General features: G+C 41.8%; 1 protein-coding gene across 1 annotated transcript in view; it reads right to left on the bottom strand.

The window, feature by feature from the left end:
- Positions 1–16,454, bottom strand: part of TACR3 (tachykinin receptor 3) — a 70,164-nt gene that overhangs the window by 19,766 nt on the left and 33,944 nt on the right. The window contains exons 2-3 of the mRNA XM_065405295.1: positions 12,179–12,367; positions 11,127–11,277 (exon numbers count right to left, since the gene is read on the bottom strand). Coding sequence (XP_065261367.1) covers positions 11,127–11,277; positions 12,179–12,367 — 340 coding nt within the window. The remainder of the gene's footprint in view (positions 1–11,126; positions 11,278–12,178; positions 12,368–16,454) is intronic.

The raw sequence follows: 16,454 nt of genomic DNA, 5'->3' as shown, positions 1-16,454 counted from the left end.
TCACCATCTGGGAATTGTGCTCATGGTATTTTGTCCCTCAGCCATTAAAAAAGCTTGTGATGAACATAAATAAAAATAAAACAAAGTTCCCTGGGCTGCGGTGTATATCACACACTGGCACTGAAATAGTTAATTGGAGCTGGAACATTCAATGAGGCCACCAGGTTTTACCTGGAGGGTGGGCTCTGCCCAATGAAAGATGAGTCCCAGCTGGTTGTTATAAAGAAAAGAAGCCCAGAGTAGAAGGGGGTGAAGTCAAGTGGGAGCTGTGGGGTGAGAGAGAGAGTGCAGGGGAGGGAAAGAACTCTGCAGTCCCTCTCTTGGCAGTCCTGCAGGGTTGAAAAGGAAGCCCAGGGGAAGAGTTAGCCTTGGGATCCTCTCCTGAGTAGAGATCTCTGGCAAGAGGCCAGGAGGCAAACAGAGAAGCCATTGGGAGCCCCTGCCCTGAAAGTAGGGTAAACCCTGAGAGGCTGTGGAGTATGAGGAGAATACAAGTATACAGTGGGCCTAGGATGGGGCTGTGTGAAAAGCCTATAGACTGGCTAAGGTAGGAAGAAGCCCAACGAAGAAGCAGGATGGGTCTGTGTAGATGACATTGCTTGCTTATTATAGATTCCCTGGGCTGGAACCCAGTGGAAAGGGAGGGCCTGGGTTCTCCTACAGGCCCACTCAGAAAGGTGGTGTGAAGACACCAGGGGCAAAAGGACTAGTAAGTTTGGAATTGGACTTGGTGTGAGGCTGGTGAACTCTGTTACCTGGGGGAGTGACTATAAGTGACCTGGCTGGAAGGATGAGTCACAGAATTATAGAAATGCAGGGCTGGAAGGGACCTCAAGAAGTCATCAAGTCCAACCTTCTGTGCTGAGGCAGGACTAAGTAAGCTTAGACCATCCCTGACAGGTATTTGTCTAACCCATTCTTAAAAATCCTGCAATGATGGGGATTTCACAACCCCTGCTTGGAAGCCTATTCCAGAACTTAAATACCCTTATAGTTTATATATTAGGAAAAAGTTTCTAACTTAAATTTCCCTTTCTACTGATGAAGCCCATTACTTCTGCTCTTTTCGATGGACATGGAAAACAATTGATCACCATCCTCTTTATAACAGCTGTTACAATATTTGATGACTGATGAGGTCCCCCCTCAGTCTTCTTTGCTGAAGATTAAACAAGCCTATTTGTTTAACCTTTCCTTATGCCAAGTTTTCTAAACTTTTATAATTTTTGTTCTCTCTCTCCAATGTGTCCACATCTGTCCTAAAGTTTGGAGCCTAAAATCATATACAGTTCTCCAGCTGAGGCCTCACCAGTGCTGAGCAGAACAGGACAATTACCAACCTGGTCTTACATATAACTCTGTCATTAATACATGCCAGACCATTAGGCTTTTTCACAATGGCATCATATTGACTCAAATTCAATTTGTGATCCGCTATAAACCCCAACAGCTTTCCAGCAGTACTCCCACCTAGCCAGTTATTCCCCATTTTGTAGTTGTATATTTGACTTTTTCCTTCATAAGTGAAATACTTTCACTTATCTTTGAATTTCATCTTGTAGAATTCAGACCAATTCTCCAGTTTGTAGAGGTTATTTTGAATTCTAATCCTGTCCTCCAAAGCTTGATGTCACCTGCAAATTTTATAAACATACTCTCCGTTCCATAATCCAACTCACTAATGAAGATATTGAATAGTACTGGACCCAGCACTGACCCCTGTGGGACCCCACTAGACATGCCCTCCCAGTTTGACAGTGAACCATTTACAACAATCTTTGAGTATGGTCTTTCACTTGGTTATGCATCCACCTTACAGTAATTTCATTTAGACTACATTTCTCTGGTTTGCTTATGAGAATGTCATGTGGGACTGTGTTAAAAGCCTTACTAAAATCCAGGTATATCACATCTATTTCTTCCCCCTTATCCACAAGCCAGGAACACTTTGGCCCTGCACTAATCGTCGTCTTCTCTTTCAAAGTGTTTGTTGGCAGGGAGAGCCAAATGCGGAGAGCCTGCTATGCCATGACGAGGCAAGCCAGCAGTGAGTACGCTCTTCAAAAGTCCCTGTCCTGCAAACTTTTATTCATATGAGCATCCTAACCTGCATGAGAAATGCCATGGAAATTAATGGGGTGTTTGTAAGTCTGGACTGAATAATGGAAACACAGATGAGATACTTTCTATTGGAAAGATTTTTTTTTTTTTAAATTTTGATAGAGTAGAACAGACTTACATGAAAGCATGGGAAACAAGAGATTTGTGACAGGATTCAGAAGCATTCCCCTGGGTCTGAAAAATAAGGGGTTAATAATTTCCCATGTGCTCCTGGGAGGGGCTGTAAAAGCAGTTGCTTTTCCAGACTCGCATCCATTTGACACTTATGGATTCAGGACATTTGTGGAAGCACTTTCATTACTCGTCTAATCACTATAAAGGATTTATGGATGTTGCACTGAACAGTATAATTTTTACAGGCCTACAATAATCTAAAACGTTTTTCTACTTAAACTTCATGTGTTCATTCCAAGTAACATTTTCTAATGTTAGATCAGAAATTGACAAAATGTTTGTAATTATTAATTATGGATCCAATAGAAGAAAATTTACAGTAGGTTTGGCTCTTTTATAGATAATGTACTGCAGTTAGTGAGGTGTAAATTATTTTAGCCATGGGTTATAAAATTGCTTTAATCAAAAAAAGGCTGAAATTCATCCTTGGATGAAAAGAGCGTACTTACTAAATTGCTCCTGGAAGGAATACCCAGTTCACAGTGCCACTGCAGTGACATACAGATACAGGGCAAAACTGCAACCAATCTTCACTTGAAATAGCTTGGTTACTGTGAATACGTTACATCATTGCCACCTACCGTGGTGCTATCCCACCAATTTAATTACCTATGCCTCTCTAGTGTAGACAATGCTTTAAAAGGACAATTCAAGAGAACTGAATTTGTTTACTTACTCCATGGCTTCTGTGCTCATCCATCCTTGATACTAATTTCACTTACCATAAGTCTGACATTAATTTTCATTAAGTCCAAAGTTCATTCATCTAGCTTCATTCCCAAGCCACCTGTCCCGCTTGTTCACATTTAGTGAACGAGGCATTGAAGTTTAATGGCCTAATTAATCCCATAATTAATTTTGATGGATGTAATAGGTGGCAGCGTGAACTGCCATAACAGCCTCAGGTTTTGAGATATGCTTTCTGTCAACACATCTGAACAAATTCTATTGTCCACTTTATGCTATGTCCATTTTGTAGTTTCTTGTCTTGTAGCTATGTCTTCTGTTCTTACCAACTCTATTCTTAACAAGTTTTAATATATAGTCACTGACCCTGCTTTCCAGCATGTTGCACATCTACGATGTAATACCATTGCTTTATTTGACTTAGATGGTGAGAAGGTTTGAGAATAAGTCTGGCAAATCTTGATAGGGATAATAATATTGTCTCATTAATTGCAGCTTTAACCCTTTGACTTTTTCCTTTTCACACTCTATAGGAAGCTGTTCACATAATGAATACTATTATCTTTCCCTGACACATTTTAATAGCAGGCACATCTATTTATCATCTTTTCTACAGATGGGAAGATTATCTTTTCATGGAAAGATTAGGTGTTACCTTACAGATAAAAAAGCTTTTATTTAGAGAAAACATTTTTAATGTCCTTTTTGGAATAAAAAAGGGCTTGTGTCAATGACATCTGTCTGAGATGCAGCATAGGAGGACAAAGCACCAAAAGTGATTTGACTTGAAGCATTGCTTTCCAAGCAGTATCTTACTTTAAGTTTAAAGAGATAGTGGCAAATGCACAAGATCATGGCATGTGTATGGCTTTGAAGCTTGTCTCGCTCACCAACTTGATAAATTTATGAAGGGGATGGTTTGATGGGATAACGTGATTTTAGTCAATAGGTCAATCACGTGCCATCGCTGGTAATTAGTAACAATGGTCAATGATGGGATATTAAAAGTTACTACAGAGAACTTTTTCCGGAGGGTCTGGCTGGAGAATCTTGCCCGCATGCTTGGGGTTCAGCTGATCACCATATTTGGGGTCGGGAAGGAATTTTCCTCCAGGGTAGATTGGCAGAGGCCCTGGAGGTTTTTCACCTTCCTCCGCAGCATGGGGCAGGGGTCGCTTGCTGGAGGATTCTCTGCGACTTGAAGTCTTTAAATCATGATTTGGGGACTTCAACAGCTGAGTCAAGGGAGAGAATTATTCCAGGAGTGGGTGGGTCAGCTTTTGTGGCCTGCATCATGCGGGAGGTCAGACTAGATGATCATAATGGTCCCTTCTGACCTTAAAGTCTATGAGTCTATGAGTTGGTTCGATGAAAGGTATAAGCTCACCCACCTTCTGTCTCTAATATTCTGGGACCAACATGGCTACAACAACACTGCATACAACTTTTGAGGTTGGCAGTTCCAGAAATAAATTCTGGGTATGGTAGTAGCAGATAAAACAGGAATAGCACAGATCAAGGCAGGTGACAGTCACTTGGCCACGAAACTTTGTAATGATGTGCTGGAAACACATAATTTAATGTACTTCCAAGAAGGAAGTAATTTCTGTCCCCAGTCTACTTAGACAAACTTGAATGGCATATGGAATGGCTCTTAACTGGAGGCAGGATCTAAAGCTTTCAGAGGAAAAAAAATACTAAGAATGCCTGCCACCTAGTTTAAATAGTATGTAAATTATTCTGAAAACAGAAACAGTAGCTTAATGAAGGGAAAGGGTCCTCCTCTGATCAAAAATTGTGAGAGCATGAAAAAAAAATGTTATTTAAAGGTTGCCAGTGATGAGAATTCTAACACTGAAGTAAAAAGTATGAGAATTTAAGCATGTGAAAACTCTTTTTAGACTACTGTCTAATGTCAGACAGTAGCACCCCACTTCTCTTTAGTATTTTGTGTATTTCATACAGGATAGAGTGAATGTGTATTACCAATGGATTCTCTGCAGTGCTATACAATAGCATTGTATAATGCTGTATACACAAGCCTGTGACCTTGACACGGTGTCTGGACATGGCATCGTGTCCTTAGTCTGTGTGTGCTGATAACTTGGACAACCTGCTCTTCCTGTATGGGTTGTGTGGAATGTCAGAGAAAACCCAAGAATATTTCCTGAGGATTCATTTGTTGAGCTATATTAATAAATAGCTTCTCATTCATGAATTTGTTAAGGATCACAAACTTAATATTCTAGTTGTGATGGAAAGAGGGCTTAATTCTATATGTAAGGTGAGTCTAGCAGAATTCTGTCTGGTTACATTTGGAGAGTGGAGAAGTGGCTATTTCTTAGTGTGCTTTATTGACATTTTAAAAATTTATACTCAATATTGTTTTGAGCACACTACTGTAAAGTGTTTGCTTAGGGGTGTCTTAATCTAAGGTTGTGTTGAGCCTCTAGAGAGTCACTTGAAAAAAAATATTTAAAATGTCTTGTTTACCTACTTGTCACTCTTTTATTCTGGGTGAGTTTTCCAATTTTCACCTCAGTATTCTAACCCTGCCTCAGAAACAAGTAATTCTGTCTTCTTTTTATATTTGGCTTCCCACAGTGTGTGGCTTCTCAAATTCACATCAAAGATCAGAATCTTGACTTTATTAAATCCAAACAATCAACAAACTATCTGGAGTATCTTTTTGTCTTTAGACGGCAATCTTAGATATCTATATTCTTGTATTCTGGGCTTCCTTATCTCACGCATAGTATGTTAATCCATCAAATAGAGGGGTCTCATCTTAGTGCTTATGGCATCTTTCCTCTTTTAACCACTATTTCAATATCTAGCTTTCCAAATTTGTTCACATAATTGACACTACTGCGCCTGCGTGCTTACCAATTTACTTCCTGGGATACTATGACACAGTGGGAAACGTTATATGTACTTCCTGGTTCATAGGACCACAAACACTTAAACATTTTGGGCACAGGCCATGTCTGGCTTTTATTTATACTGCAATGAAGAAGGAAGTTGAGTTGAGGCTGCATGTTGACAGCGTCAAGAGAAGACAGAATGTGGACAGAGTCAAGTGTTGGAGTCATGAAAATTGTCAAAAAACACACACACAGTGGAGTATCGTTAGCATAAAATTAATAGGTAAAGATAAAGTTAGAGAAAAGATGAAAAATGCAGAGGGTTGAAGAATAGAATTTCCTATTCTTGGTCTAATCATTGGCCCAAGACTCTTACTTCATCTTATCAAAACAATCTTTGTCACAAAAATGTTGTACCAGAATTGTATTATGATCATCTCTCACAGAATAGATAGAAGCAAGCTATTACTTTGACCTTTACAGTATAGGTTGGCTATTCCCTTTTTACAGTCTCTGTAAAGTTAGAAGGGGAATTGGAATTGATGAACAAATAAAATAAAGAACACTGTAGTGGTTGAAAAGCTAGGGATGAATGTTTATTTTAATGCTAGGGTGATTTTGACACTAACACTTAATAGTTCCCCATATTTATACACTTATTCAAAGTTTCTCATCTACAGACAATTGGGCATAGAAATTGTTTCCTCATGAAAATGATTATAGAATGAGAGCACAGCTGAGAAACATGAGTCAATTCTCATGGCAAAGATTTTAATAAGAAGGAAAAATATCTCCCAAGTCTCAGTCTTGTTCTTGTTCTAAAGTTCAGATTGGTGTTGGGTAAACCTCAAAGAGGTTGGCCACTGAATTAGAGTCAGGGAAGCATCCAAAAGTTCAAATGTATATGTAGCGGTATCCTGCAGACCTGTATATGTTAGCAAAACAATCTCTCACCCCATTTCCATTAATTTCTGGTCTTGGCTTGACCAGAAATAATGCAACAATAGCTTCTGTTGGGATATTTCTGTCCTTTCCTCCTAGCCCTGGCTGAAACAGGAAGCTGAGAGATTCACAAATGGAGAGTGGGGGGAATCCAAGACAAAAATCAGTTCCTAATATCAGGGCAGGGCTTAGTTCAAGTTTTGAGCATATACTGGGGCAGATGCTGCTGCAGCTGGGGGTCGTGGGGAAGGGGGGGGGCAAGACCACTGGTCTACAGGTTAATCTGGAGCATCATGTGGGTGGTGGATCCTCTTCTGTCTCTCTTGGAAACTGATACTCTCTAAAATTCACCCATATTGTCCTGAACTTTTGAAATGCTGCAAAGCTGGGGCCCTCCAAAATACCAGGAATGGTTTTACTCATCTTTAGATGTAAGGTGATCTTCCTTGAATTCCACATAATTTGGAAGTTACTTTGAGAAGAATGTGGGTGTGTTGCAGTGATGCATATAGACAGAAAATGGGAATGTCTTCAAAGCTGTTGATAACTTGATATGTTGTTTAGGTGTTAACAACTTTCTTTGCAAACTTCTAATGACTTCTTTAGAAGTCTTACATGTGCTGTTCATTAACTGTTAGCATTTTATATGCTTTGACCACCATTCCCAATAATCTGTACCTCACTGCATAATGTCAAACTCCCCTAGTGCTGTTGTATATTTACCCTTCATAATAAAATGCAATCAGCGCAGGCCCTCTATGTGTTTAGGTAACTAGCCAAGTTTCTCTTCATTTGAATAAAGGCAGAGCTGTAGCTTTTTTTTATTGAGTTTTGCAGGAAGAACAAATAAGAACCTAATTTGGAGCCTGATCTATTACTTTGCCTTTTTGAGTGACAATTACAAATTCATCTTTCCAAATACCAGTTGCCTCACAAATCTTACTTGAGAACTCAACAGTGTAACTGAAGAGCTGTCTAAGGGCTCCACTAATAACACTGCTGATGCAGTTACTTTAAATCCCATGCACTATTAATCCTCTTATTGTACATTTCCAAAGCATGAATTCCAGTACATGCCCATTGTAGGCAGAGAGATAATATGGAGAGGCATAATGAAAACAGGGGCTTGCCATCATGTTAAAAAGCCTTTAATTAATGAGGCATTTCTTGTCTCTTGTGTACATTTAAAGTCCTAAATGGCCATTGTTTTAAAGGATTGAAGGGATTTAGTTGGACTATTAGCAACACAAAGTAAATGCCAGCTACTCTGTTCAAAGCCTTCTAGCGTTCAACATAAACTGTTCATTTCATTTAGCCACTACTATCAAATGTGCTGAATTTCTTTGATAAAGTGGGAAGGCTTGGCTCCCCTAGTTCAGGAGCTTGTTTCCTGAATGTTTCCTTCCAAACTCCCTTTTGCAAACTGCATTCGTTACACACAGTCATTTCTCAGTTTATCTTCACTGTCAAACCCTTGGCACCATTCATGGTTTCTTTTTCTGACCTAATGAGGAGGTATAGGTAATAAGCCCAATAATTGCCCACTAAAGAGTCTCCACTGCTAGGGTTTTGTAATAAAGTTCATTTTGTAAACATAGGAAACCTGTTTTTGGATGGGTGATATTATGAATGGCAGATTCATTCCCGCTCCTATGGGAGATAAGGACCCCGTTAAAGATCTAAATAGAGCACTATGGAAATGCTTTTTATATTCCTTGAAATGAATCTAAAGCATTTAGCTTCATGGGGGAAAATATAATTAAGTACATTTTCCAGATTTCCTTGATAATTGCATGTCAGTTTTCACTTAGTTTAAAATTACCACACCTCCCCCCCTCCTCCCCCGCTCCCACCCACAAGAATAGAGTTAAGGCAATAACTGGTAAGAGAGTCTGTTACCTGGGGCCCTTCCCACCCCCTGCCCTGAGTGGAGTTGGGCCTGGCATTGCCTCTCGCCCCCTGGCATGTTCCTCTGCACCCCACTTTTTGACAAAAGTGGGAATTTGTCCCATTTGCTCTTGCCAATTGATCAAGCTGACAAGAGCAAACAGGACAAATGCCCAGTTTTATCAAAAAGGTTGGGAGGGCTGGGATAGGGCTTAAAAAAGGGACTGTCCCGGCCAAAAAGGGATGTATGATCACCCTATCCCCTGAGGCACAGCTGTGCTACCAATACATGAATTTAAAGAGGAACTCAGGGCTATATGATGTATCCTGGGCTCAGAAACACCCTTGGGAGCCTTGACCTCTCCCTTCCTAGGTCCTCTATTCTAAGAGTGTGATCACTTGTATTGTCTGGGAGAACCTCCTTCTATGTTCCTTTATGTTTTTGAAACAACGGAAGCACCAAAGAATCCATCCTATGGTTTAATGCATATTGCATTGGACTTTGGGAGTTTTCCCCCCCTGCTATTGTGGAGTGGTAGCAAGCCAGAGTTTTATATGTAGATGGCCAGCAAGTATGGATGGGTTTAATTAAGGCTGATAGTTATTTACATTAACATGATTTTTGTATTCCAAGGTCACGGCTGTCTAAGACACAACACTGTAACACTAGTAGCAAGCAGAATTTGGTGGTGTCCTCCTACATGAATTTTAATTGTAATGCAGAGCTGGTGGGAGAGTTGGAATAACTGATTCACGAGTATTTCACAAAGTGTTCTGTTCAGTTTGTTATGACTCACGGGATTATGTTCATTATTCACAAATGTTGGGATAACTTTGGGATGACCAGTCAGACTAATTGAGTATGTGCTCACCAAAGCAAGTTAGGGTTCCATCATTGGGCCCAATCTTTTCAAATCCATTTTAAAGAATTTTAGCACAAATAATTCTTTATCTGAAAATGAATAACAGAAGGGCTTATTTATTCGGTTACTATCCTACTTAGAATGTTCTGTCGTCCATTTAAGAAGCAGAAACAATACAACCTGATACATGTGACCAATTGCACAACTACTGAGCGAATTGTCAAAGTAAATGGTTCACTAACAACATATAAGCTGAAATATTGATTATACAAATACACCTCTACCCCGATATAACGCGACGAAGGTTTCTAACCATCAGAGGGGTGAAGTTCTGGAACAACCTTCCCAGGGAAACAGTGGGGGCAAAAGACCTCTCTGGCTTTAAGATTAAGCTTGATAAGTTTATGGAGGGGATGGTTTGATGGGATAATGTGATTTTAGTCAATAGGTCAATAACGTGCCATCGCTGGTAATTGGTAACAATGGTCAATGAGGGTCTGGCTGGAGAATCTTGCCCGCATGCTCGGGGTTCTGCTGATCGCCATATTTGGGGTCGGGAAGGAATTTTCCTCCAGGGTAGATTGGCAGAGGCCCTGGAGGTTTTTCACCTTCCTCCGCAGCATGGGGCAGGGGTCGCTTGCTGGAAGATTCTCTGCAACTTGAAGTCTTCAAATCATGATTTGGGGACTTCAACAGCTGAGTCAAGGGAGAGAATTATTCCAGGAGTGGGAGGGTCAGCTTTTGTGGCCTGCATCATGCGGGAGGTCAGACTAGATGATCATAATGGTCCCTTCTGACCTTAAAGTCTATGAGTCTATGAGACCTAATATAACACGAATTCTGATATAACGCGGCAAAGCAGTGCTCCGGGGGGGGGGGGGAGGCATGTGCACTCCAGCGGATCAAAGCAAGTTTGATATAACACGGTTTCACCTATAACGCGGTAAGATTTTTTGGCTCCCGAGGACAGCGTTATATCGAGGTAGAGGCGTAATTACAACTAATGAAATACATTGAAAAAATAATTGAAAGGATCAGTTTGTTGATTCTCACTATAAAAGATGCTAATTTCTAATGTATAGCCTTCATTAGATGAATAGGTAAAGCAGCTCTTATCTGTGTACTGAAATACGCCAGATCGAAAACCTATTAAGTCATAGAAAGATTCTCATTGACTTCCACTGGCTTTGGATCAGGCCAATAAAGAGCTACTGTTCAGAGAACAGACAAAGCTGAACCCAAAGTTCCAGGATCATCACTTTAGTTCTGTTAATAAGGCAGTCCTTCTGTTTCACATCTCAAGGACACAATTGTATGCCTGACTAAATGTTACTCAGAGCCCCCTAGAATTGGAGTAAAGAGTTAAAATCCAAACATTTACATCATTTGTTTGAACAACAACCACACTGGAAAAAAAAAACCCTGTCAAAATCAATTGCGATTTTAATTGAGAGTTCTTTTATAACTGTCTCAAATGCCATTCTGTCTGAAATAAAACACTTCCAATACTTTACAACATAATTGCGAGTGATTTCAGCAGGAAAAAAATCAATATAAATGTACTTAGCAAGGTTTAATGGAACAGTACCTTTCTCTTAGCTTTGAGCTGCTCGTGGTATTTGTCAGATGTGTCACCTGGAATCTCTCCTCCCCAAAGGGTAATTCCAACTATGGTATAAGTGATACCCATGACAAGCAGTGGAAAGCAATACACTAATACAATCACAATGACATGATACCTGCAATAAAAGAGAATTGAACTGATAAATGCTTTGAGAGGGACTATTCAGATAGAATTTTCTGAATGTTTGAGAAATAAACAAGACATTTTCTCTACCTAAAGGATCAGCGTCTCAGATGGTGCCTATTTACACCAGCTGGGGATTTGGCCCAGTATTTTTTTTTTACTGTCAGTCATGAAAGTCTTAAGTAAACTGCATTAAAAGCAGACAGAAAACTGTTTAAGATCTGAATTCATTATTAAAACCTATAGTTCTGATTCTGAACGCATACTGCTATTAATCAGGAGTTACTCATTGAAATCAGTGAAGTTACAACACTGTAAAATAGTGTTACTGAGACCAGTTTTCTGGGTAGCCAAATATTGCACAATAAAGTACTGTACCCATAAACAACTTTTTAAATCAAATTATTTGAAAAACTGGCATCTTCAACTATTGATATCAGAGTACAGACTTTGTCATTCACCCTGCAGTGCATGGGGATACCTCCAAAACTTATATAACGTAAGTCCTAGTTTTTGTGGCAGTGTAGTGAACTGCTATCGAAGAGCAAACACAGAATTTTAACTTTGGTCTTGACAGGTAAATGGAAAGAAGATCTCCTTCCATATAAATTTGTCACTCATAAGTAATGCACCATCCCAAACTCATGCAGATTAACGGCTAGGTCCTTAGGTGGTGTAAATCAGTGTAGCTCCATTGTCTTCTGTAGCGCTATGTTAATTTACACCGGATGAGGATATGGCTGAAAATCTCTGTAACCCACATTGTGAGTATGGGATAGGTACAGGGCTTGGTTTCTTGGCCTGCAAGTTATTCTTGCCATCCCTCTGCAAAATTAAAATAAGCCTGCAGTTTAGATCTAGCCATGCCTGAGTTTAAAAGCAGAAAAGCTTACGTAAAGTGCTGTTTTGGACCACCTGGCCATGCTACATAGCAAAGAGTTCTTCCAGGCATCACTTTGGTTATGGAGTAGAGGCACTGGGGAAATGCAAGCAGGAAAGCCAAAATCCATATACCGCCAATGACCACCTTCGTTACAGTTGCAGACAGTCTGGGCTTCAGGGGATCGATAATGGCCATGTATCTGTACAAAAAACAAACAAAAATCCTTCATGTGAGAAATCTTCAGTGATGACTGTGTTCCTGTATCAAACCAGCTTGTGCAAAGGAGTGTAAAGAAGATAGTTATTTTCTTGTCTTGGGAAGGCCCAATGGCATTATATTCCTCAAATGATCAGTGATCTGACCCAGCTCCCATTAAAGTCAGTGGGAGGTGTTGTTTTTTCCCCCCCGCCCCCCCCATTTGCTTGAATGGAAGTTGGTTCAGGGTCTTACTGTATGTCTACACTGCAATTAACGCCCCCCTGGCTGGCCTGTGCCAGCGGACTCAGGCTCACGGGGCTTGGGCTAAGGGGTTATTTAATTGCAGTGTAGACATTTGGGCTAGGGCTGGAGCCCAGGCTCTAGGACCCTGTGAGGTAGGAGGGTCCCAGAGCTTGGGCTGCAGCCCGAGCCCAAAAGTCGACACTGCAATTAAATAGCCATGTAGCCTGAATCAGCTGGCATGGGCCAGTCATGCGTGTCTAATTGCAGTATAGACATACACTACAAGAACACACGTTCTGTAACTAAGAATGAGGTTGGGGGAGAACCACTAAGCTAAAACCATGGCAAAGAAGATGGTTTTTTGTTTTTGTTTTTTTAATCTCCAGCTAAAGGGAATAAGGAATGTTGTTAAAATGAACATTTTATGTTCCAAATACTTTAACAGTTTTCCCTACTTTTCTGTATCTATGTAGCGAGGCGGTGGGATACCCCACAGCCCTGCTGAGGGCCGAACCTCCCCTAACACCAACGTGGGCGGAGCCACCGGGTCCGGCGCCCGCCCCTCAGAGGTCACGGCGCCGACCCGGAAGTATAAAAGCCCATCTGCAGAGCTCAGTGGAGAACAAGCCGGCGGAGAGAGCAGACGTCTGTGGCCGAGCTCCCGCTTGGGAGACAGCAGCAGGCCAGCCGAGCCTACCCCTCGCCTGGTATCCTGAGGAGGACTGGCCAAGCCTGCTATCCCGAGGAGGAGCCGAGCGTACCCTTCGCTACCTACCCGGAGGAACCGATGCTGGTGGAGAGCACCGAGGACACTGGTACGGCCCAGGTACCCTACGAGGGGGAGTCTGGAAGTAGCCCGGGGGCAGCCGACCCCAGTCTGGCTGCAGCACTGCCAGAGCCTATGTCAGTGTGTTGCGGCCAGGATCCCCACTGACAGCAGCGAGTTTCTGCCGCTGCTAGGGCCCCGGGCTGGGACGCAGTGGAGTGGGAGGGCCTGCGTCCCCCCTACCACCCACTCCTTGGGTGGCAGATTCCCCCTTCCTCCTGGCCTAGAGAGGCTGGGACCTCCTTGCTACAAACCTTGACTCAGCCCCTGCTTAAGGGCCTGGGTTCCTGACTGACTGTTTGATTGCTGCCCCGCCCTGACCTAGGGCCTGGGCTGCTACAAACATTGACTCAGCCCCTGCTTGAGGGTCTGAGCTCCAGACTGCGTGGTTGCTGCCCTGCCCTGATTGAGGGCCCGGGGCTTTTTCTGACCTATTGGCTCAGCCCCTGCTTAGGGGCCTGAGCCCCTAACCGTGTGTTTGCTGTCCCAGACTGCCGCTGGACCAGGACTGACGGCGGACCAGAGCGAGGCGGTGGGATACCCCACAGCCCCGCTGAGAGCCAAACCTCGGCAGAGACTATTACAATCTAGTAAAAGGTTAAAGGGGTTTTAACAGTGTGCCTGGCATGGTACGAAGGCTGAGGACTTTTTATACCAAACCCTAAACCTTATTTTACACTGTTAATGTTGGACAGTGATTGGGTTATGTTAACACTTTGCCCTGTATATTCCATCTACATTAATACAACAGTGGTCTCACAGAAATACCTGTAGTAATATAACAAACCACATTTGGCTCGTGATCAAGATAGGATGCTTCAGTAATCGTTTGCTGCAAACAACAGATTTGTTGTTAAATTTAAAGTTAATGACCACATTGTAAAAGTTACATTGGTGTCCAAGACCAGTATATGGCTACAGTCTACTTTAGGAGCTGCCCTGTATCTAGAGAAACTGATACATACCCATGCATTTTATTAAGTAGGCATACATTTCCTTCAGTTTCACGAAATCAGCAATACAAACAAGGCCAGATTGTGACTGGCCCCTGCAAGGTGGGAGGACGGTGAGAGGAACTTTATCTCCTTGTTGCACCCTTGCCCAAACAACACAAAAGATGAAGGCACTAGTAGAAATGTGTGGCTAAGATAGGAAAATGATTGCAACCACTTGCGATTTTGATAGTGATGCTTGAGGCAGAATAGCATCTATCTGGCTCTCCTGTAACTGTGTTGGCTATACATTTAAGGTGGTACCTCATAGAAAACTATCAAAAAATAGGAAAAGAGAGCCCTTCAGTAATTACAGTCTCTTCAGGAGGACACAGGATAAAGAACATGATGGAAGGCGCAGGGGGTCTGGGGAGAGGTGTGATTTTAAAAAGTGAAAATTAACTTAATCTTTCTGCCTTTTGATCTCTGTTTTGATGGAAAAAGCAAATCAGAACCAGAACCTCCAGTCCACAACTGTATATTTAATGTGCTTTTACATATCACTGCATAGCTCTGCTTTGATCTCTAAACTGAGTTCCAAATGAACACCTTCTCCACTAAATTCCCTGATCACCCTCCCCCCATTTCATTTACCAACACTGGTAAATTAAAAGACTGATTCACAAAGGTTGGTTTTCATTATTACTTAGTATGTTGCAAGGCATGGGCCAACACTGTCTTTTAAAGAAGTATTTCTTTTTTGTGAAAAGCAAAATGGCTCTCAGACTTACTGAGTACGTTTATTTGATCTGACGCTCTAAAGTTTTCAAAGCCTTGAAATGGGAAGCCTGGAACCATGGAGGCTATCAGAGCTTCTGAACTCCCCGCCATGGAGCTGGGAGCCTGGGAACGCTGGGATGAGCATCCAGGTCTGTGGCTGTGGGGCAACCCTGCCCTGGTTCTGGAAACTCCAGGGCTATGAGGCTCCTGGGCCAGCTGGTTCCCTATATTGCCTGACTCTTAAGCAGGCAGCCCTGGGATTTTGGAAGCCCTGGAGTCCCTGGCACAGGGCAGTCTGCATAGTAGGGCTGTCCCAGAGCTGCAGACCCTCAGAACCCCAGCAGCTGCTGCCTAAAATTGACATTCTTATCTATTCGAGTCAGCAGCTCCTATGATCCCAGGGAGCATATTTTGTTTTAGAAATACCATGTGTCAGTGTTCCTGAAATGAAACTTTTTCGGGTTCATGGGAAATTAAAATTTTTTTTTTTGTTTCAGTCCAAATCAGAACAAAACCAAGCTTCCAAATTTCCCTGGAACTGGAAATCTGTAGTTTTGGCCAGCTCTCTGATCCCTAATTACTGATGTTTTCTATTGGGTTTCGTAAAGTATTGCTTTTTCCCCACCAACAACTGCAGTTGTTGTGTAAATTGCAAATCACAAGTAGACTAACAACACTAAAGGTTATGCTCACTTCCACATAGTATTTATCTGGTATGAAAATATTAAGCATAGCCTCTTAAGGGGAAAAGAAAACCTAGAGGAATATGGATCATTCATCATTAGCTGTTTTTGAACTCTTAAAAAGAAGACATGTCTGTTCAGGTTTCACTGGCTTACCAGTCACAAAGTTAAATACTAAGTCAGCAGCAAATTTATGACTAGGGATTTATTATGGTGTTCTCCTCTCTCTCCTCCAGTGAACACCCCTAGCATCTGCCTACTCATCAGTTTGTTCTTTCTTTCTCTTTCTACCCTATGTACTGTCCCAACCTAATTTTCAGATGTACTGAGTACTAGCAAATCCCACTGAAGTCAGTGAGAGTAGCAGGTGCTCAGTACTTCTCAGAATGAGGCCACTAATAATTTTGCAGTAGTTTCTAGCACTACAAATTACATGAACTACACACATGCAGAGCTGGGGGTGAAACTTACAGACCTCTGTAAAGAGCTCTGACATTTTGACTTAAGGGAAAATCTATGTTAGCTATCAGCAACAGAAGGTTTCTTAGATATACACTAAGCTGCAACCAGCCAACAGAGTGCAATGTAGTCACGCAAGTATAAGCCTTGATTCTTCAATTGGCT

This window comes from Emys orbicularis, chromosome 5 (assembly GCF_028017835.1).
Source record: "Emys orbicularis isolate rEmyOrb1 chromosome 5, rEmyOrb1.hap1, whole genome shotgun sequence".
Classification (NCBI taxonomy): domain Eukaryota; kingdom Metazoa; phylum Chordata; order Testudines; family Emydidae; genus Emys; species Emys orbicularis.
The sequence above is the reverse complement of the archived record's forward strand: the minus strand, read 5'-3'. Positions and strand labels throughout refer to the sequence as shown.